General features: G+C 41.4%; 1 protein-coding gene across 1 annotated transcript in view; it reads left to right on the top strand.

Moving 5' to 3' along the window:
• Positions 1-24,133, top strand: part of LOC125723773 (uncharacterized) — a 269,293-nt gene that overhangs the window by 68,088 nt on the left and 177,072 nt on the right. The window contains exons 17-29 of the mRNA XM_049000508.1: positions 2,980-3,177; positions 8,706-8,879; positions 9,370-9,543; positions 10,750-10,923; positions 11,419-11,616; positions 15,516-15,689; positions 16,598-16,771; positions 17,264-17,461; positions 19,089-19,262; positions 19,985-20,158; positions 20,651-20,848; positions 23,034-23,207; positions 23,818-23,991. Coding sequence (XP_048856465.1) covers positions 2,980-3,177; positions 8,706-8,879; positions 9,370-9,543; positions 10,750-10,923; positions 11,419-11,616; positions 15,516-15,689; positions 16,598-16,771; positions 17,264-17,461; positions 19,089-19,262; positions 19,985-20,158; positions 20,651-20,848; positions 23,034-23,207; positions 23,818-23,991 — 2,358 coding nt within the window. The remainder of the gene's footprint in view (positions 1-2,979; positions 3,178-8,705; positions 8,880-9,369; positions 9,544-10,749; positions 10,924-11,418; positions 11,617-15,515; positions 15,690-16,597; positions 16,772-17,263; positions 17,462-19,088; positions 19,263-19,984; positions 20,159-20,650; positions 20,849-23,033; positions 23,208-23,817; positions 23,992-24,133) is intronic.

Here is a 24,133-nt window from a genome sequence, read left to right as displayed (position 1 = left end):
TGGAGTATAGGTAGAAACCCTGGGTGGGATGCCAAACACTGGGCACACACTGACACACACAACAGGTAACTTACAGACACCAATTAATTTAATTGCATGTGCGAGGAAAATGTAGAAACCAGAGCTAACATTTAGAAAACATGAAAACTCCCCAGACAATACAATAGAAGTGGGATTCAACCCCAAATCCTGGAGGTGTGAAACAACAGTGCTACCTACTCACTCCACATTTTTGGGGAGATCATCTTATTTTAAATATCTGTTAGTTTTGGCCTATCAAGCTTAATCCATGCCCGATGTGATGTGTTCAAGAGTTTTTTTGTTTCGTTATACTTGTTAAGTGTGGGAATAGCTGGTAGGAAGATGGCTAACAACTTCATTGGAAGCTGTTTCATTCGCCTGAATGTTATGGCATGATTCATAAGAACATAAGAACATAAGAACTATACAAACGAGAGGAGGCCATTCGGCCCATCAAGCTCGCTTGGGGAGAACTAAACTAATAGCTCAGAGTCGTTAAAATCTTATCTAGCTCTGATTTAAAGGAACCTAAGGATTCAGCTTGCACTACATTATCAGGAAGGCTATTCCATACTCTGACTACACGCTGTGTAAAGAAGTGCTTCCTTAAATCCAGCTTGAAATGTTCTCCCGCTAATTTCCACCTATGGCCACGAGTTTGTGTATTTAAACTAATGCTGAAGTAACTATTTGGTTGAACAGCATCCAAACCTGTTAGAATGTTATATACCTGGATCATGTCCCCTCTCAGTCTCCTTTGCTTGAGACTGAACAGATTTAGCTCAAGTAACCTTTCCTCGTATGACATTCCTCTAAGACCAGGAATCATTTTTGTGGCCCTACGCTGCAGCTTTTCTAAGGCCACAATGTCCTTTTTAAGATATGGTGACTAAACCTGCACACAATATTCAAGGTGAGGTCTCATCAAGGAATTGTATAATCTTAGCATTACCTCCCTTGACTTAAACTCCACACACCTGGAGATATACCCCAACATCCTATTGGCCTTTTTTATTGCTTCCCCACACTGGCGAGAATGGGACATGGAAGCATCAACATACACACCAAGGTCTTTCTCATGATCAGCTACCTTTATTTCAGTGACACCCATGAAATACCTGTACTTTATATTTCTGCTCCCTAGATGGAGTACCTTACATTTATCAACGTTAAATTTCATCTTTCATCTATGTAAATTAGGAACAATAGTGGTCCTAAAATCGAACCCTGCGGTACCCCACTATGAACGCAAGCCCACTGTGACATTGTGCCTCTTATAACTACTCGTTGTTTCCTATCTGTTAACCAGTTATCAATCCAGGTCGCTACGGAACCTAAAATACCTGTCGCTTTGAGTTTAAGTAGGAGCCTCTTGTGGGGGACAACATCAAAAGCCTTTTGGAAATCTAAGTAGATGACATCATAGGCCTTCTTATCATCAACTTCCTAAGTAGCTTCCTCAAAAAACTCCAACAGATTCGTTAAACAGGATCTACCTCTCCTAAATCCATGCTGGCTATCCCGCAAAATGTTATTGGAGTCCAGGTAATCTACCATTTTCTCTTTGATTAAAGCCTCCATAACTTTACCAGTTATACAAGTTAGACTGATTGGCCTATAGTTAGACAAATTACTTCTATCCCCTTTTTTGAAAATAGGCGTTATGAAGGCGTGCTTCCAATCAGAAGGTACCACACCTTCACATAAGGATTTTTGAAAAAGTAAAGTTAAGGGTCGGCAAATAATATCTGTCATCTCTTTTAACACTATAGGTAAGATGCCATCAGGGCCCTGTGATTTATTTATTTTGAGCTTAGCTAGGCTTTGCAAAACATCTGCTTCAGTTATATATATATTAGCTATAGATGATGCTGGATAGGTAATAACTGGTAAATTACTAAGGTCCTCAACAGTGAATACCCGCGCAAAACTATCATTGAATTCATTTACTATATCAATGTCGTTTACAATTATAAGACCCTTACTATCCTGCAGATTAGTAATTTCAGGTTTTAGAGCTCTTTTAGAGTTAAAATACTGGAAGAAACTTTTAACGTCATCCTTAGCTTCCAATGCAACCATCCTTTCGACATTTCTTTTAGCTCGTCTAATATCATTTTTTAACTCAGCCTGTAGACTTAGATATTCCTGCTTAATTCTGTCATCATCAGTTATTTTCCATTGCTGGAACAAAGCCCTTTTCCTCCTTACTTTATACTTTATTTCCCTAGTAAACCACCTAGGTTGCAATTTCCTAGATTTGTTCTTGCTGGAAACAGGTATGAAGTCCTCTTGCACTTGCAATAATGTGCTTTTAAAAAATTCCCAGGCCTCTTCAACAGTTTTGTTATTTAACTCCATCCAGTTCACAGTTTCTAGTTTTAGTCTCATACACTTAAAGTCAGCCTTCCTAACATTATATATTTTTGATTTGGACTTAGCTCTTCGAACACTAAACTTAACCTCAAATTTGACCATGTTATGATCGCTACTGTCAAGTGGTTCTAAAACGTCTAATTTACCAATCCTGTCCTGGTTATTAGAGAGAACAAGATCAAGAATGGCATCTCCCCTGGTAGGGGTGTTAACAATCATATCGATATTGTACATGTTTCTTTGTAGATTGTTTTTTTTTCAATCAGCTGTTTATTTTTATTTTGCACCATATGTGTGTTTTCTTTTACCTGTCAAACTAATATACAGCATGACCTGTGTTACAGTACTTTGTCAGCTTGAACTGTACAATAATACATAAAAAAATATAAGGATTTGAGGTAAGATTCATTAATTCACTCAGTGATCAAATGATGACAGCAAATAAAAGTACCATCTCACCTCTCCCCTCATCTCAAATCACTGAAAGGCACATAATGCTGCACAATGCAATTCATTTTGAAATGTAAGCTGTGCATTTGCTGTATTCAAAATAAATGCTTGTTTTCATGTTTCTTTTTCCAGACTGAACAGCTGTAAATTGAGTTGGGAATCCTGTATAGCACTGGCCTCTGCTCTCAGTTCAAACCCACATGTGAAAGAGCTGGACCTCAGTGACAATGAGCTGCCGGATTTAACGGAGAAACAGCATCCAAAGATTAAAAGGGAGATTCCGCAGTCAGCATTACTGGGTTTTACACGCTGTAAGCTGGAGATACTGAGGTCAGTATTACTGGGTATTCCTTACTCTAAATTAAATACTAAGGACAGTCCTTTCTGACACATAATGGCTCAGTCAGTAAATCAGTTTATTCTGAATGGAAGCATAGACTATGCCAATACCTTAATACATATCTCCCTCTTTCAGAGGTACTTGCTAAGTGTGGGGACACCTGGCAGAAAGATGTCTAATGACTGCACTGGGAGCAGTTTTATGGGTCTGAATATAATATGGGAGGATTCACATCTATATTGCATGTGTTTCTACGTACTGTGTTTTTAACTCTTGTGTTTGTGTTTGTTGAGGAACTAAGTCTTGTAAGAACAGTTTTTCTCAATCACAATGACGTGGTTTGTATTAAATTGTGTTTCAGTCTGGAATCCGCCAGTTCAATACCCCTGATATAGTCAGTAGATTTTCCTTTGAGTTCCTTTGAGTTACACAGAAGAGTTCTGGAGGGAGGTGGTTGGTTGGTATATTTTCAAAGAGCTCTGGAGATTCAAATCCTGCCTCCAGTTCTGTTTGTGTGTCTGCATGGTCCGCATGTCGTCACTGACAACAATATAACTCATATACTTATATTTAAAATACTCAATATATATAATACTATAGAGTGGATGTGTGTATATGCGTATACGCACACACACATACACTACAGGCCAGAAGTTTGGGCCCGGATTTAAAAAAAAAAAAAACAAATCACTGCTTACTTTTATTGCAAGAAAATATTTCGTCCACGAATTGACTGTGTATCATTTGTGACATTCTGTCAGGGTTGGGGGTAGCGGACGGGCAGGCTGGCAGGCAGGGAAGAATGAAGCCAGGAGGCAAAAGTCGGGGAAAACGGGGATTTATTGAGGGGAAGAAGGCTACGGGCAGGACAGATCAACGGTACTAACATCTAACATCAATAACGGACAAATGGCAGGGCAAGACATGGACTGCAATAGAACAAAGACATGGCAAAATAACAAGACACAGCTGGGCATGATTGGGGAGGCACACATGGATAATCAGGGGGCGTGGCACACATGAGGATCGGACGAGCCGGGCATGACAGAACCCCCCCCCCCAAAGGCGCACACTCCGGGCGCACTTCAGGGGAGCTGACGGACGAGATCAGACTGGGGATACAGGACCGAGAAAACAAGAACAGGATCATCAGCGGGGCACAGGGAACAAAACTGACACACAGAACAGGCACAGGGGCAAAAGCCAAGACAGGACCTGACACAAAACAGGGAATGCCGACAGACAGATAAGGAAAGGCCACACGGAGGGAACAGGTGGGACGAAAGGGCCAGGAGTGAACACAGGGGGACGAGGAGCAGAGACAAGAGGAACTGAGGGACGAGGAGGAAACAAAGGAGGGACAAAGATGGGAGACCTAGGAGGAAAGCTTGGGGGAGAAAGGGGAGCCTGAGGAAGCCCCAGCGGGCGATGGGTAGCAGCTGGAGGGGCCGTAAGCAACCAGAAGGCCAGAGCAGGAGGGGATCTCGGAGGGGCTGAGAAGGCAGGGTGAGGGACAGACGAAGGGGACGAGGAGGAAGTTGGAGGGGGCACCAGGGAAGGCGATGGAGTTGAAGGGGAAACCGGGGAAGGCAAGGAAGATGGGGGAGTCACAGCAGGCGATGGCAAAGCCACAGCCGGCCTAGGTGACGTCTTGTGACGCGCCGGAGTGGGGCGACCCCTAGGCGACGGAAGAGCCGTAGCCGGGGAACCCGCAGGCGACCAACGAGGAATCGGATGCGGGACTGAGACAGGGTGATGAGGCTTCGTAGGGGGACCCGCAGGCGACAGCCGGACCCGAGCCTCAGGACCCGCAAGCGCCCCCCGAGCCCCAGCTAAGGCGAGCGAGGGTGAACCAGGGGGCAGGGCGGGTGGGACCCCAGCCCTGCGTCTGTGTCCTCTCCCCTTATGGGACAATTAAACTTGATTAGATAATTCTGTCCATTATATGGTCACTGTGTGCATCTGGAATCCTTAGAGATGCATACAATTTTGATTTTCTTTTTTCAGTTGCCAAGGTATTTTGAGGGTACTGAATTCAAAAATCACATTACTTTTGCTGAATTGGTTCTAGTTTTTGAGATAATGGACATTCATGCAAATAATGCATTCTCCCAATGCGACTTGTGTGTGATAACAAATGCAATAGCTTTTGGTCTGTCTTTTGACTCTTTAACAGTGTCTTAGGTAATGAAAAGAATGATGAAGCGTTGAAGGAGAGTCTGAAATAAAAATTAGAGTTAAGTTCACTTGTACAAGTTTGCATGTTCATTTATTGCTGTTGTGACTGTGGTGGTGAATATTTACCCGGATCGAATCTGCCAAGTCCTTCCAGAGGAAGAGCATCATGGGAAAACCTGTCTGGTATTTAGCCAGAAATGGTCGAAATGCTTGTGATAGGGCCATGAAAAATGTGGTTTGGCCAAAAGAAGTGGATCCATCCGGGTTTCACAAATGCAGTCAAAAGAAGATGGCATATTGCTTGTCGTGGGATCCAGAGACACTGCCAAAGCGGGTGTAGGCCTGTCTGTAGAGGTTGTACTTGCAGGACTGGCAAACAACTGAATGGGGACAGCTGTTGTCCGACTTTTGACAAAACGTTTGTGCTTCTCTCCCCTGATACAGTATGTGAGTCAATGGCTTTAGAGCCCGTTGTTGCCAGTTTGATGACTTTTTACAATGGTTGCATCGCGCTTCGTAGCCATTAGTCGTCTTTTTCAACCAGCCACAGTACTTTTTTTTTTGAAGCATTGATATTAATAACAATTAATAACTAATTAACATTGTATTATTTAAATCATACATAACATTTTCCAGTCACTGTTAGATATTTTACATTTCTTTTTTGTATGATGTTAGACTGTTTACTTACTAGTTGTAACTAAAATAAAAATATTCTTGCAATTCTGAATGCTTTTCAAACGTGTTGTGTTAATTAATTGATTAACCATTAAATATCTCAGAAACTAGAGCCAATCTGGCAAAACCTAAGTCATATTCTTAATCAGCACCATAAATATAAAACAGACATTTTTGGCAACGAAATCACTGTATACCAGTTTAATTAACTTGTGCACACAAGTTAATTATCTTGTTCACACAGGTTTTTATCTTGTGGGAACAAGTTTATTTTGTGTGCACAAGATGAAAAAATTCCTCTTATGGAACTTGAAGCACTTTGTAATTATTTAGCGACAACGGCTGAAACTATTGGTTTTGACTAAGACATATCAGGTATGTCTTTAGTGCATTAACATTCACTTTGCATTGGAATTCTATTTACTAATGTCAGAACTTGATTTGTTCTTGGCCTCGCTTGATTGTGTTTCAAAAAATGAAACTATAGCCACTTGTTTGCCTTTCCAGGTCAGTTTGTTAGAGGTTTATTGAATGATCCTTGCTTCAGTCTTCTGTTGGACCTTCTTCTGTATCACAACTGATAAGTCAGAATGTTTGATGAATATTTATAATGTTTATGTTTGTATTGAGGGGCGGCATGGTGGTGCAGTGGTTAGTACTGTTGCCTCACACCTCTGGGACCCGGGTTCGAATCTCCGCCTGGGTCACATGTGTGTGGTGTTTGCATGTTCTCCCCATGTCATCGTGGGGTTTCCTCCGGGTACTCTGGTTTCCCCCCACAGTCCAAAAACATGCTGCGGCTAATTGGACTTGCTAAATTGCCCGTAGGAATGCATGTGAATGGTGTGTGAGTGTGCCCTGCGATGGGCTGGCCCCCCATCCTGGGTTGTTCCCAGCCTCGTGCCCATTGTTTCCGGGATAGGCTCCGGACCCCCCCCGCAACCCAGTAGGATAAGCGGTTTGGAAAATGGATGGATGGATGTTTGTATTGCCTAGAACAGCACAGCTAGCAATTGAACCAAGGGCTCAAAGAAGTAAAGAAGGGTTCTCTCTTCGCCAAATAGCCAGAAAGTTAAAATGTATTTATACTACGGGACCGTTGAATGCTTCAATCTGATTGGCTGACGAACGTTCTGAGGTGTGTAATTATTTTCAGGGAAACGCACGGCGAACGTAGTTCCAGGCAGCTCTCTTGACCGCATTACAGTTCCATATCACTTCGCATAGTTAACTGTAATAACGGAAATTAGCATACAGTACCTATACAGCACACAGGACTAACAAAAACAACAACATGACAGACGATTTTCCGAAAGTAAATTTTAATATTTACGGTGAATATGAAACTTTCAACAACTGGGCTGCAGCAGTATTAGACAGTCCAGATGAAAAACAAGATAAACGGAAGCGGACATCAAAGGCAGCCGGCAACAACAAAAGACATAAAACGATCAGCGAAGAACAGCTAGACATTCTCGAGGGAGAAAAACACGAAGAAAACACCAAAAAAACAACAGCTTGGGCAGTTAATGTGTTTAACGACTGGGTTAAAGCCAAAAATACGTCTCTGGATGAGGTAGAGAGAGAGGGGGCAGACACTTTAAATACCCGTTGGATGAGATGCGGAAGAAATAATCCTACTCACAATAGCGATTTAAGTAGAAAAACCGGACGAATCCCTTGAAATATATCATCTGATCGATGTCTTGAGGTGTGGCAACCGTAGTATAAGCGGAATAATTGACTCCGGACCGTTGAATTATTAGAAAAATAATGTACACCCGAGGTGTGCATTATTTTTCTAATAATTCAACGTCCCGTCGTCAATTATTCCTTACTTAAACATGGAGTGACCCACTGTTTAACTAGAAGAAGATGTCTCTAATGGTCTGAAGGCTGTGATTAATGTGAACTGAGGGAAATGGGTATATTAATAGTTGAGCAAAGACTGAAAGCAGCTGGACTGCATGGTTTAGTTGCTACAAGAAAACCTTTATTTCATGGTGTTTACAAGAAAAAGAGACTAATATTGGCTAAACAACACAAACACTGGAGTATTCAGAACTTGGAGCAAGTCTTGCTGGGACGAGTTGAACCAAAATGTTCACAATGTGCGTCTAGCAAACAGAGATGTATGCATGCTTGCAAAGGTGCCACAATTTTTATTTCCAAAAATTGCTAGAAAGGATGCTGTGTATCTGTGCTACTGTGATGAAGACAAGGGGTGGTTATTTTTGATTAAACACATTCATTCATTTATTAAATTGCATGTACTATGTCCATAAAATTGTTACATTGCACATTTGTTTTAAGTATTTCTAATATTTTCTTGTAATTTATGTCTGAACTAGCAGTGTATCGTTTATTTATTTTTTTAATTAAAGGGAGGGCCCAAACATCTGGCCTGTAATGTATATAGGGATTAGACCCACACAGTCAGTTATGTTTGTATTATTACATCTGCTAAAGAAAGCAAAATAATTTAAGAATTTGAGATTTCAAATTCAGATAACAATTAAGTACATGAAATTTCCAGAATACACAATACACTCATATTTACAGTATTTTGAAATTGTACCGAAATGCTTGCCTTAATGTTTTTATGTCAGTAATTTTACCATTTTGTAAGTTGTGTCTGTACCTGAAAATGTTTCTTTTCCAGACTGAACAGCTGCAATCTCACAGAGACATGCTGTGAAGCATTGGCTTTAACTCTTAGATCAAACTCCTCACACCTGAGAGAGCTGGACCTGAGTGACAATGACCTGCAGGATTCTGGAATGAAGCTGCTCTTTGCAGAACTGGAGAATCCACACTGTACACTGGAAATACTGAGGTCAGTGCTATTTGATAGCTCATATAGAAGATTAATACTGTACATAGCAATTGGGGAATTAGACCACAAACCACGTGTATTAGATGGGAAATTTGGGAGAACCAGCCCTTGTGTTTGCTGACAACAAAATAGCTGATATATTTAAATTCCGCTAACACTGGAGTATAGAGCATGTTCATCCTCTTACTCTCATTCATACTGGCACTGTCGAATGATATTGAAAAGTACAAAACAATATTAGATAGTGTGACCTGTATTATGCTATTTTGTCTCTTGAAAAAACAGTAAAATATTCTAAACATTTGCAAAAATATTCTATGACTCCCAGTCAAATATAAAGCAAGCACAGCAAATTCCCAGAATACACGATGAACTCTGCAACCTCTACTGCTTATTATACTTTTGGATTCAGTTTCAATATTCTTTGTCAGTTTTATTACCACTCCCTAGTTTTGTATGTGTCTGTACCTGAAAATGTTTTCTTTTCCAGACTGAACAGCTGCAATCTCACAGTGACATGCTGTGAAGCGTTGGCTTTAACTCTCAGATCAAACTCCTCATCCCTGAGAGAGCTGCACCTGAGTGACAATGACCTGCAGGATTCTGGAGTCAAGCTGCTCTTTGCAGAACTGGAGAATCCACACTGTACACTGGAAATACTGAGGTCAGTCCTATATGACAGGTGTAATACTAAACTAGTATTTGTTAGGTATTTGGAACGCAAATTAAACCACTCTGGAGGTGTGGGGCATCAGTGTATTTGAAAGTACAACTTGAATGCCCCCCAACATACATACAAAACAGAAGAGTCTAGAGGAAGGGCTGAAGGATAAGCCATATGGGGAGTTTATTTACTTTGAGTTAAGCTCCTGTTTAGGTCTGTTGTATTTATGCCTCAAATATTTTAAGACCCTCAGATATATTTAGTGCCTCAACCCATGATGCAGCTGATGTGGAATACAAAATTGTCTAAGCATGAACTGTGTCAAAACTTTAATACTATACAGTGTTTTTGTTAACGATTGTGAGGCAAGTCACACAAGTGAACTGCTGCACTCACACCATTTCATTCCCTCTAAGCAGCTGTAAATTTTAACTTATTCTTCATATTTTTTTTTTAGCAATGAGTGTCATGCCCGGCTCGTACGTTCCTCGTGTGTGCCACGCCCCCTGATTACCCATGTGTACTTCCCTGATCATCTCCATCTGTGTCCACTTAGTTTGATTGGTCCTGTCCTATTTAAGTCCTGGTCTTGCTTGTCTCCCCTGTCCATCATTGTGGTTAGGTAATGGTCCCTAATAAACCCCAAGTTTTGCCCCGATATCTGCCTTGTTGCCTGCTCCTTACCAGCCGACCCGCACGATCGCCTGTCTGCTCGCCCCAGATCGTGACAATGAGATATTATGCATTATTATTCTCACTTATTGTTAAATTACTTGCTAGCGCCAGTGCATGGGCTGGACCCTTCACAGTTTCATAGATCACAATTTCATTTTCATAAATCACATTTACTTAGGTGGAATTATAATATTAGTGTCACTTTGGTAACTGCTGCATGAGTACCAAAATGAACTTTTTGTGTGCGCTTGCGAAATCATCTTGTGCGAACGTGAGACTATGTTCATTTTCATGTTTTGCACAGGTATCTTCAGGGGCTTCGCAGTCAATGGGTAGAATAGGGGAGTGTAAACTTTTGACATCCTATCTACACAGATTCACCTGCTGCCAGTGTTTTCCAAACCAGCTTATGGAAGACTCCATTCTATGCACTCTATTCGGCTGTCGCACAGAATAAATGATATAGCTACTATCGAGAAGAGAGTAGTAGAAAACAATGTTGTTATTTCCTTTCTAATTTCATTTTGGCAGGCTGGCAGGTTGTATGTTCACAGAAGAAGGCTGTTCTTCCCTGACTTCAGCTCTGAGGTCAAACCCCTCACACCTGAGAGAGCTGGATCTGAGCTACAATCACCCAGGAGACTCAGGAGTGAAGCTGCTCTCTGCTGTGCTGGAGGATCCCAGCTGTAAACTGGAGATACTGAAGTGAGTACAGAATATGCATTTTATATCCATCCATATCTCCTTCTTCCAACTGCTTATCCTGGACAGTTAGCCTGGATCCCTATGCTGTGCTGTACAGAATGGGAGGGAGGGTGACACCCTGGGTGGGATGCCAGTCAGTCACAGGGCACACACTGACACACACAACAGGTAATTTAGCATACCTGAGAACCCTAAATGCACATTCATGGGAGGAAAGTGATGCACTCTGTTGTTAATGTGAAAACCAGCTGGCAGATTTAATCCCTTCCAGTTATGGGCTGTCAAAGTTTTTTTTCTGGAAATTAATTGATTTAAGGATTTGAGGTAAGATCCATTGATTCAGTCAGTGATCGAATGATTACTGTAAATATTTACTATCACACCTCTCATATCATCTCAGATCACCAAGAGGCACAAAACACTGTACACTGTAAATTACTTTGAAATGCAAGTTGTGCTATGTTGCTATGCTTAAAATCATGTTTCCTTTTCCAGACTGAACAGCTGTAAATTGAGTTGGGAATCCTGTATAGCACTGGCCTCTGCTCTCAGTTCAAACCCACATGTGAGAGAGCTGGACCTGAGTGACAATGAGCTGCCGGATTTAACAGAGAAACAGCATCCAAAGATTAAAAGGGAGATACCACAGTCAGCATTACTGGGTTTTACACGCTGTAAGCTGGAGATACTGAGGTCAGTATTACTGGGTATTCCTTACTGTAAATTAAATACGAAGAACAGTCCTTTCTGACACTCCACATAATGGCTCAGTTAGTTTATCAGCTTATACTGAATGCAAGCTGTCCAAGCATGGACTATGCCAATACCTTAATACTATAAAGCATTTTATATCAAAGTTACACAAATCAAACATTCTCTGTTTTAAAACAATTCATCCAGTAATGCATCCTTAAATTTTAGGTAGCTGCTGCATGAGCACCTTCTTGTGTCATATCGGCCAATTGTCAGTTATTAGAGATGAATCAGTCATGTTATCAGCTCTCTCTGCACTTTACAGATCTGTGTGGACCCCAGTGTTTAATATTTCTGTATGCTAATGGGTATAAAACTCAATTCCTGCCAGTTCTCTTGTATCCATGAAATTTATTCCAAAAATGAAAACTAATACACTTTGGCAGCCCTGCATTAGCTGCTTGGGATGTTCACATCTCCCCCTTCCAGATTAACTTCCTATGTATTGGGCCACCAGACAGAATGATTACTAATGACTCCACTGGAAGCAGTTTCACTGATCTGAACATGTTATGGGAGGTTTCACATCCACATTCACATCCGTGTTTCTGAGTTCCTTTGATTTCGGGAATACTCTCCTGCTATTCCTGCCTGAAAATGTGTTTAGGGATTTGCGGATTGATACCAAAATATTCTAGAAAGCGGGTTCGGGTTTTAACCTTAACTCCAGTACTGCAGCAAAGGTAGCCTTGAATGAATGAATGTTAGAACATAAGAACATAAGAACTATACAAACGAGAGGAGGCCATTCGGCCCATCAAGCTCGCTTGGGGAGAACTAAAGCTCAGAGTCGTTAAAATCTTATCTAGCTCTGATTTAAAGGAACCCAAGGATTCAGCTTGCACTACATTATCAGGAAGGCTATTCCATACTCTGACTACACGCTGTGTAAAGAAGTGCTTCCTTAAATCCAGCTTGAAATGTTCTCCCGCTGTTACGTTTATATCATGCCTTTCAAGACACCCAAAGTACTTTACAGTAACAATGGGGAGCCACTTCAACCACCACCACAGTGTAGCACCTGAAAAATACAACGGCAACCATTCTATGCCAGTGCACTCATCACACAAGGTGGTCAAGGAACAGGAGAGAATTCACCAGTTAGATAAAGGAGATGATTAGGAGGCCCCCTAGTTGCCCATATTTTAATGCTTAAAGCGGATTTTACTGGACATCTGTGTCATTCAGGTAAATAATTATGAATCTATTATTTATATAGTTTGTTCTTTGATCAGACTCAGTGCAGTTATAAATTTTTTCTGCCCCCTTGTCCCCTTATGGGCTCTGTGTATTCACAATGGCACAGTCATATTAATTTTTATTTTAGTGTGTAGTCCACCTGTTTAATACGCCTAATTGACAGTTACGCAGAACACAGATGGATTTCCTGCATGTCTTTTTAAGGGGAGGTTTACATCTTCTCACCAACTCTGTGTGTGTGGAGCTTGTATGGACTACTTGTGCTTGCCGACAACAACAGATTACAGATCATGAAAATTACAGTAGCATATCGAAAGACAAAGAAGACAAAAGAACATTTTAATTAATGAAAAATTAAGTCTCACACAAATGTGCAAAACGCTGTATTTTACAAATGGTACTGTACAGTGATCATTGAGCGTATATGCAAAATAGGTATGTACAGAAGTGCAACTTGCACAATGAGTAACAATAGACATATAGAATTATTGAATTCAGTTCAATTTTTTTTTTGTCATTAACACAATATGTGAGCACGTATGTAAATGAAAAGGGAGTTTTAGCTTCACCAGAACATGGGAGACGTAGGAGGACAGGGGAGATGGCGGGGGAGAATGTACATAAATTGGACACACGTACGTTATACATAAATTAGACGTACATTTCAGACGTTGTATGTAAGTTATCCAGACATATGTAAATGTCCAGGCTAGAAACAGATACGCATATTAAGAAATTCAAATATTTATACATATTGTCATGCCCGGCTCGTACGCTCCTCGTGTGTGCCACGCCCCCTGATTACCCACGTGTGCTTCCCTGATCGTCCTCAGCTGTGTCCGATTATTTTGATCAGTCTTGTCTATTTCAGTCCGTGTCTTACCTCAGTTCCTGGTCTGTCATTGATGTTAGTAGATGTCAGTGCCTGTGAACCTTCCGTTGTCCCGTTCCCTTTTGAATAAATCCCCATTTTCCCCGAGTTCGCCTGCTCGCCTGTTCCTTGCCTGCTTACCTTCCTGTGCGCTTCACCTGCATCGTGACACATATCAGTATGTCTCCATAGATGAGGTAGTGTCTGATAGAAGTACTAAAATGCAACTGAGTACTGCATGGTAAATATAGTAGATATAAGTTCCATGTAAAATAGTGCAGATGGGAATTGATGGTTCTCTTGGATGGGGAGGGGGGGTATGTTTTTGAGGTGAATGAGAAGAGCTCAATCTTCAACGACTAGACAATTCAGGAGGTTAACAGCTTGAGAGAAGAAGCCGTTCCTGAGCTTGGAAGTACGGGCACTGAGACTCCTGTTGTGCCAGACTGCCCAAGGTGCGGGTAGGGAGTAGCCTTATATGAGTCATGTAAAGGTGGTCCAGTAGTTTTTGTCCCCTAGTGATGCAGGATACATGCTATGTGAATTTAGGTAATACAGTTCTGAGGTTGGTATGGATGAAATCACCGCCTATAATACAGGCATCGTCTGGATACTCAGTCTCTTATTTGCTGATGGCACGCTGTAGCAGCTTAAGTGCTGTATTAGCATTAGTATCTGGGTGGATGGAAACAGCAGCAATGGTAACGGCCATGAACTCCCTAGGCAGATAAAAGGGTCTGTGCTGAAGTATAAGGAGCGCGAAATTGGCAGAGCAACACTTTCTAATAATTTTCGAAATTGTTGCGCAAGGAGTTATTGACATAAATACACAAACCTCCTTCATGGGTCTTGCTGCCATCGTCTGTTTTGTCAGTGCAGAAGGCTGTGCAGTCTGCTAGCTTGATGGCCAAGTCTGCAATGTTGCTGCTTAGCCCGGTCTCCGTAAACATTATGAGACAGCAGTTTTCCAGCTTTTTCTGAGAGGATAGCCTAAGTTTTATCTCATCCAATTTGTTGGCCAGCGAACATACACCTGGCATGAATATACTTGGGATGGAAGGTTTGTGGGGATCGCTACTTAGCCTAGCATTTAGTCCGACTCGCTCCCCCCTCTTTTTATGCTCCCAGCGGGGTCAGAACTTCCACTGCGAGACCGGTGAGCAGAGAATGTCGGAGGGGAAATTTTCCGTAGTTGTGGCCTGGATGGTGTAGTCTGATCTGAGATTTAAAAGTTCCTGTCACCTGTAGAAGACGTTTCTATTGACTGAGCTTGCAAATAGACTTGAAAATAACAGAATAAAGAAAACAAGGAGTTCTGGGAGGCGTAAAAAACTCTGCGTACTATGCGCCACCATCTTAAAAAATATATATATATCTATAAACACAATGGAATGTGAAAAAGTTACAGTCTGCAGGTATGTCACTGTCTGGGTGGTTCAGCCTAGGGGATAGTTGTTTGTCCTGACTGCAGCAGGAATGAAGGCCCTGCCAGAGGTATAGACTATAGGTATTGAGTGGTGTGACCTATATTATGGCTTTTTATTTGCTGAAATTGCAGCAAAATAGTGTAAATGCTTGGTATCACGTCCTGTGACAGTTCGGTGTGTGCAGAAAATTCCCAGGATGCACTGCACTCTATAATTCATTTTGAAATGTAAGCTGTGCTGCTTATTATTCTAAAAACAAATGCTTGTCTTTTTGTTTTGTGTCAGTAGTGTTATCGGTAGATTGTGTATGTGTCTGTGTCTTAAAATGTTTTCTTTTTCAGACTGAACAGCTGCAATCTCACGGAGACATGCTGTGAAGCGTTGGCTTTAACTCTCAGATCAAACTCCTCATACCTGAGAGAGCTGGACCTGAGTGACAATGACCTGCAGGATTCTGGAATGAAGCTGCTCTTTGCAGAACTGGAGAATCCACACTGTACACTGGAAATACTGAGGTCAGTCCTATATGACAGGTGTAAGACTAAACTAGTATTTCTTATATTTTTGGAATACAAATTAAACCACAGACTATGGGTATTTGATAGTACAACTTGAATGCCCCCCAACATGTACATACAAAACAGGAGAGTCTAGAGGAAGGGCTGAAGGATTAGCCACATGGGGAGTTTATTTACAATACTCTGAGTTAAGCTCCTGTATAGGTCTGTTATATTTATGCTTTAAATATTTTAAGACCCTCACATGTATTTAGTGCCTCAACCCATAATGTAAGCATGAACTGTGTCCAAACTTTAATACTATATAGTGTTTTTGTTAACGGTTGCGAGGCAAGTCACACAAGAGAACTGCTGCACTCACACCATTTCATTCTCACTAAGCAGTTGTAAATTTCAACTTATTTTTCCTATCTTTTTTTTCAGCAATGAGGACATTATGCATTATTATTCTCACTTATTGTAAAATTACTTGCTTTCGTCAGTGCATGGGCTTGACCCATCACAGTTTCATGGATCACAATTTCATTTTAATAAATCACATTTACTTAGGTGGAATTGTAATATTAATGTCACTTTGGTAACTGCTGCATGAGTACCAATATTATCTTACTTTTGCGTGTGCTTCCCAAAGCATCTCGTGCGAACGTGAGACTATGTTCATTGTCATCTTTTGCACAGGTTTCTTCAGGGGCTTCACAGTCCATATGTAGAATAGGGGAGTGTAAACGTTTGACATCCTATCTACACATATTCACCTGCTGCCAGTGTTTTCCAAACCAGCTCATGGAAGACTCCATTATACGCGCTCTATTCAGCTGTCACACAGGATAAATTATATAGCTACTATCGAGAAGAGAGTAGTAGAAAACAATGTTGTGATTTCCTTTCTAATTTCATTTTGGCAGGCTGGCAGGTTGTACGTTCACAGAAGAAGGCTGTTCTTCCCTGACTTCAGCTCTGAGGTCAAACCCCTCACACCTGAGAGAGCTGGACCTGAGCTACAATCACCCAGGAGACTCAGTAGTGAAGCTGCTCTCTGCTGTGCTGGAGGATCCCAGCTGTAAACTGGAGATACTGAAGTGAGTACAGAATATGCATTTTATATCCATCCATCTCTCCTTCTTCCAACTGCTTATCCTGGACAGTTAGCCTGGATCCCTATGCTGTGCTGTACAGAATGGGAGGTAGGGTGACACCCTGGGTGGGATGCCAGTCAGTCACAGTTCACACACTGACACACACTACAGTTAATTTAGCATACCTGAGAACCCTAAATGCACATTCGTGGGAGGAAAGTGATGCACTCTGCTGTTTCTGTGAAAACCAGCAGGCAGACTTATTCCCTGCCAGTTATAGGCTGTCAAAGTTTTTTCTTGGTAATTACTTAAGAAAAAGATTTGAGGTAAGATCCACTGATTCAGTCAGTGATCAAATGATTACAGTAAACATTTACTGTCTCACCTCTCATATCATCTTAAATCACCAAGAGGCACAGAACACTCCACACTGTAATTAATTTTGAAATGCAAGTTGTGCTTTTGCTAAGCTTAAAATCATGTTTCCTTTTCCAGACTGAACAGCTGTAAATTGAGTTGGGAATCCTGTATAGCACTGGCCTCTGCTCTCAGTTCCAACCCACATGTGAGAGAGCTGGACCTGAGTGACAATGAGCTGCCGGATTTAACAGAGAAACAGCATCCAAAGATTAAATGGGAGATTCCGCAGTCAGCATTACTGGGTTTTGCACGCTGTAAACTGAAGATACTGAGGTCAGTATTACTAGGTATTTTTTAATGTAAATTAAATATGAAGGACGTTACTTTCTGACACTCCACATAATGGCTCATTCATATCCGTGTTTCTGAGTTCTTTTGATTTCGGAAATACTCTCCTGGTATTCCTGCCTGAACATGTCTTTAGGGATTTTTGGATTGATACTGAAATATTCCAGAAAGCAGGTTCATGTTTAAATCTTAACTCCAGTACTGCAGCAAAATTAGCTTTAAATGAATGAATGTTACGTTTATATCATACCTTTCAAGACACCCAAAGTACTTTCCAGTAACAATGGAGAGCCACTTCAACCACCACCACAGTGTAGCACCTGGATGATGCGAGAAGAGCCATTCTGTGCCAGTACACTCACCACACAGTGACTAAGGTGGTCAAGGAATAGGAGAGAATTCACCAATTAGATTTAGTAGATGATTAGGAGGCCCCCTAATCCCCCATATTTTAATTTTACTGGACATCTGTAGGGGGTGGCATGGTGGTGCAGTGCTTAGCACTGTTGCCTCACACCTCTGGGACCCGGGTTCGAGTCACCGCCTGGGTCACGTCTGTGTGGAGTTTGCATGTTTTCCCCATGTCGTCGTGGGGTTTCCTCCGGAGCGCAAAATTGACAGAGCAACACTTTCTAATGATTTTTCGAAATTGTTGCGCAAGGAGTTATTGACATAAATACACAAACCTCCTTCATGGGTCTTGCTGCCATCATCTGTTTTGTCAGTGCAGAAGGCTGTGCATTTCGCTTGCTTGATGGCCAAGTCTGCGATGTTGCTGCTCAGCCCGGTCTCCGTAAACATTAGGAGACGGCAGTTTTCCAGCTTTTTCTGGGAGGATAGCCTAAGTTTTATCTCATACATTTTGTTGGCTAGCGAACATGCAGTGGCCATGAATTTTTTTGGGACGAAAGGTTTGTGGGGATCGCTACTTAGCCTAGCATTTAGTTCGGCTCGCTTGCCCCTCTTCTTGTGCTCCCAGTGGGGTCAGCACTTACATTGCGAGACTGGTGAGCGGAGAATGTCGGTGAGAACATTTTCTGTATTTGTGGTTGGGAGGGTGTAATCCGATCTGAGATTTAAAAGTTCCTGTCGCCTGTAGAAGAACTTTCTATTGACTGAGCTTGCAAATAAACTTGAAAATAACAGAATAAAGAAAACAAGGTAAACATTGCAGGGGTCTGGTAGCTGTATAAGCCTTTGCATACTATGCGCCCGATCTTGAAAAAAAAAATATATATAACCATAAATACAATGCAATGTGAAAAATGTATGGTCTGCAAGTATGTGACTGTGTGTTGTTAGTCCTGACGGCAGCAGGAATGAAGGCCCTGCCAAAGGTATAGACTATAGGTATTGAGTGGTGTGACCTGTATTATGGCTTTTTGTCTGATAAAATTACAGCAATAAGGAGTAAATGTTTGGTATCGAGTCCTGTGACTCATCCAGTGTGTGCAGACAATTCCCAGGATGCACTGCACAGTATAATTCATTTTGAAATGTAAGCTGTGCTGCTTATTATTCTAAAAACAAATGCTTGTGTTTTTGTTTTGTGTCAGTAGTGTTATCGGTAGATTGTGTATGTGTCTGTGTCTTAAAATGCTTTCTTTTTCAGACTGAACAGTTGCAGTCTCACAGACACATGCTGTGAAGCGTTGGCTTTAACTCTCAGATCAAACTCCTCATACCTGAGAGAGCTGGACCTGAGTGACAATGACCTGCAGGATTCTGGAATGAAGCTGCTCTTTGCAGAACTGGAGAATCCTCACTGTACACTGGAAATATTGAGGTCAGTCCTATACTGTATGACAGGTTAAATACTAAATTAATATTTGTTAGATATTTGGAATGCAAATTAAACCACAGACTATGGGTATTTGATAGTACAACTTGAATCCCCCCCAACATGTACAGACAAAACAGGAGAGTCTAGAGGAAGGGCTGAAGGATTAGCCACATGGGGAGTTTATTTACTTTGAGTTAAGCTCCTGTTTAAGTCTCTTTTATTTAGGCCTCAAGTATTTTAAGACCCTCGCATGTCTGCATTATTATTCTGTCTTATTATTGTTAAATTATTTGCTAGCGTCAGTTCATTGGCTGGACCTTTCACAGTTTCATAGATCACAGTTTCATTTTCATAAATCACATTTACTTAGGTGAAATTATAATGTTAGTGTCACTTTGGTACCTGCTGCATGAGTACCAATATTATCTTACTTTTGCGTGTGCTTCCCAAAGCATCTCGTGCGAACGTAAAAGTATGTTCATTGTCATCTTTTGCACAGGTTTCTTCAGGGGCTTCACAGTCCATAGGTAGAATAGGGGAGTGTAAACGTTTGACATCCTGTCTACACATATTCACCTGCTGCCAGTGTTTTCCAAACCAGCTCATGGAAGACTCCATTCTATGCGCTCTATTCGGCTGTCGCACAGGATAGATTATGTGCTACTATCGAGAAGAGGGTTGTAGAAAACAATGTTGTGATTTCCTTTCTAATTTTATTTTTCCAGGCTGGCAGGTTGTACGTTCACAGAAGAAGGCTGTTCTTCCCTGACTTCAGCTCTGAGGTCAAACCCCTCACACCTGAGAGAGCTGGATCTGAGCTACAATCACCCAGGAGACTCAGGAGTGAAGCTGCTCTCTGCTGTACTGGAGGATCCCAGCTGTAAACTGGAGATACTGAAGTGAGTACAGAATATGCATTTTATATCCATCCATCTCTCCTTCTTCCAACTGTTTATCCTGGACAGTTAGCCTGGATCCCTATGCTGTGCTGTACAGAATGGGAGGGAGGGTGACACGCTGGGTGGGATGCCAGTCAGTCACAGGGCACACACTGACACACACAACAGGTAATTTAGCATACCTGAGAACCCTAAATGCACATTCTTGGGAGGAAAGTGATTCACTCTGCTGTTTCTGTGAAAACCAGCAGGCAGACTTAATCCCTGCCAATTATGGGCTGTCAAAGTTTTTTCTTGGTAATTACTTAAGAAAAAGATTTGAGGTAAGATCCACTGATTCAGTCAGTGATCAAATGATTACAGTAAACATTTACTGTCTCACCTCTCATATCATCTTAAATCACCAAGAGGCACAGAACACTCCACACTGTAATTGATTTTGAAATGCAAGTTGTGCTTTTGCTATGCTTAAAATCATGTTTCCTTTTCCAGACTGAACAGCTGTAAATTGAGTTGGGAATCCTGTATAGCACTGGCCTCTGCTCTCAGTTCAAACCCACATGTGAGAGAGCTGGACCTGAGTGACAATGAGCTGCCGGATTTAACAGAGAAACAGCATCCAAAGATTAAAAGGGAGATACCACAGTCAGCATTACTGGGTTTTACACGCTGTAAACTGAAGATACTGAGGTCAGTTTTACTAGGTATTCTTTACTGTAAATTAAATACGAAGGACAGTATTTTCTGTCACTACTTAATGGCTCAGTCAGTAAATCAGCTTATACTGAATGCAAGCTGTCCAAGCATGGACTATGCCACTACCTTAATACTACAAAGCATTTTATAGTAAAGTTACACAAATCAAGCATTCTGCATTTTAGAACAATTCATCCAGTAATGCATCCTTTTATTTTAGGTAGCTACTGCATGAGGACCTTCTTGTGTCATATCAGCCAACTGTCAGTTATGATAGATGAATCACTTCTGTAATCAGCTCTCACTGCACCGTACAGATCTGTGTGGACCCCAGTGTGTAACATTTCTGTATACTAATGAGTTTAAAACTCAATTCCTGCCAGTTTTGTTCTGTCTGTGAAGTTTATTAGAACATTCTCTGAAAATTCATCATTTGACTTAGTACTAATTTTAACATAAAACAAGCCATAGATTGGGTGGACTGGAATTAAATCTAATACAGTTTGGCAGCACTGAATTAGCTGCTTGGGATGTTCACATCTCTTCCTTCTAGATTAACTTCCTATGTATTGGGACACCAGACAGAATGATTACTAATGAGTTCATTGATCTATATATGTTATGGGAGGAATCATATCTAGATTCACATCTGTGTTTCTGAGTTCCTTTGATTTCAGAAATACCCTCCTGGTATTCCTGCCTGAACATGTCTTTAGGGATTTTTGGATTGATACTGAAATATTCCAGAAAGCAGGTTCAGGTTTAAATCTTAACTCCAGTACTGCAGCAAAATTTGCTTTAAATGAATGAATGTTACGTTCATATCATGACTTTCAAGACACCCAAAGTACTTTCCAGTAACAATGGGGAGCCACTTCAACCACCACCGCAATGTAGCACCTGGATGATGCGAGAAGAGCCATTCTGTGCCAGTACACTCACCACACAGTGACTAAGGTGGTCAAGGAATAGGAGAGAATTCACCAATTAGATTTAGTAGATGATTCGGAGGCCCCCTAATCCCCCATATTTTAATTTTACTGGACATCTGTAGGGGGTGGCATGGTGGTGCAGTGGTTAGCACAGTTGCCTCTTGGACCCGGGTTCGAGTCACCGCCTGGGTCACATCTGTGTGGAGTTTGCATGTTCTCCCCATGTCGTCGTGGGGTTTCCTCCGGAGCGTGAAATTGGCAGAGCAACTTTCTAATGATTTTCGAAATTGTTGCACAAGGAGTTATTGACATAAATATACAAACCTCCTTCATGGGTCTTGCTGCCATCATCTGTTTTGTCAGTGCAGAAGGCTGTACAGTTCGCTGGCTTGATGGCCAAGTCTGCAATATTGCTGCTTATCCCGGTCTCCGTAAACATTAGGAGACGGCAGTTTTCCAGCTTTTTCTGGGAGGATAGCCTAAGTTTTATCTCATACATTTTGTTGGCTAGCGAACATACAGTGGCCATGAATTTTTTTGGGACGAAAGGTTTGTGGGGATCGCTACTTAGCCTAGCATTTAGTTCGGCTCGCTTGCCCCTCTTCTTGTGCTCCCAGTGGGGACAGCACTTACATTGCGAGACTGGTGAGCGGAGAATGTCGGTGAGAACATTTTCTGTATTTGTGGTTGGGAGGGTGTAATCCGATCTGAGATTTAAGATTTCCTGTCGCCTGTAGAAGACGTTTCTATTGACTGAGCTTGCAAATAAACTTGAAAATAACAGAATAAAGAAAACAAGGTAAACATTGCAGAGTTCTGGTAGCTGTATAAGCCTTTGCATACTATGCTCCTCCATCTTGAAAAAAAAATCTATAACCCTAAATACAATGCAACGTGAAAAATGTATGGTCTACAAGTATGTGACTGTGTGTTGTTAGTCCTAACCGCAGCAAGAATGAAGGCCCTGCCAAAGTTGTAGACTACAGGTATTGAGTGGTATGACCTGTATTATGGCTTTTTGTCTGATAAAATTACAGCAAAAAGGAGTAAATGCTTGGTATCAAGTCCTGTGAATCTTCCGGTATGTGCAGACAATTCCCAGGATGCAATGCACACTATAATTTATTTTGAAATGTAAGCTGTGCTGCTTATTATTCAAAAGCAAATGCTTGTCTTTTTGTTTTGTGTCAGTAGTGTTATCGGTAGATTGTGTATGTGTCTGTGTCTTAAAATGCTTTCTTTTTCAGACTGAACAGCTGCAATCTCACATACACATGCTATGAAGCGTTGGCTTTAACTCTCAGATCAAACTCCTTATTCCTGAGAGAGCTGGACCTGAGTGACAATGACCTGCAGGATTCTGGAATGAAGCTGCCTTTTGCAGAACTGGAGAATCCACACTGTTCACTGGAAATATTGAGGTCAGTCCTATACTGTATGACAGGTTAAATACTAAACTAGTATTGTGAAGGGCTGAAGGATAAGCCACATGGGGAGTTTATTTACTTTGAGTTAAGCTCCTGTGTAGGTCTCTTTTATTTAGGACTCACATGCTCACATGTATTTAGTGACTCAATCCCGTAATGCAGCTGATGGAGAATACAAATTGTCTAAGCATGTTTTGTGTCAAAACTTTTATATTTTACAGTGAATTTCATAAATCACATTTACTTAGGTGGAATTATAATATTAGTGTCACTTTGGTAACTGCTGCATGAGTACCAATATCATCTTACTTTTGCGTGTGCTTGCCAAAGCATCTCTTTCGAACGTGAAAGTATGTTCATTGTCATCTTTTGCACAGGTTTCTTCAGGGGCTTCACAGTCCATAGGTAGAATAGGGGAGTGTAAACGTTTGAAATCCTATCTACACAGATTCACCTGCTGCCAGTGTTTTCCAAACTAGGTCATGGAAGACTCCATTCTACGCGCTCTATTCGGCTGTCGCACAGGATAAATTATATAGTTACTACCGACAAGAGAGTAGTAGAATTCAATTTTGTTATTTCCTTTCTAATTTTATTTTTCCAGGCTGGCAGGTTGTACGCTCACAGAAGAAGGCTGTTCTTCCCTGACTTCAGCTCTGAGGTCAAACCCCTCACACCTGAGAGAGCTGGACCTGAGCTACAATCACCCAGGAGACTCAGGAGTGAAACTGCTCTCTGCTGTGCTGGAGGATCCCAGCTGTAAACTGGAGATACTGAAGTGAGTACAGAATATGCATTTTATATCCATCCATCTCTCCTTCTTCCAACTGCTTATCCTGGACAGTTAGCCTGGATCCCTATGCTGTGCTGTACAGAATGGGAGGTAGGGTGACACCCTGGGTGGGATGCCAGTCAGTCAC

The sequence above is a fragment of the Brienomyrus brachyistius genome, unplaced genomic scaffold (assembly GCF_023856365.1).
Source record: "Brienomyrus brachyistius isolate T26 unplaced genomic scaffold, BBRACH_0.4 scaffold51, whole genome shotgun sequence".
NCBI lineage: Eukaryota > Metazoa > Chordata > Actinopteri > Osteoglossiformes > Mormyridae > Brienomyrus > Brienomyrus brachyistius.
The sequence above is the reverse complement of the archived record's forward strand: the minus strand, read 5'-3'. Positions and strand labels throughout refer to the sequence as shown.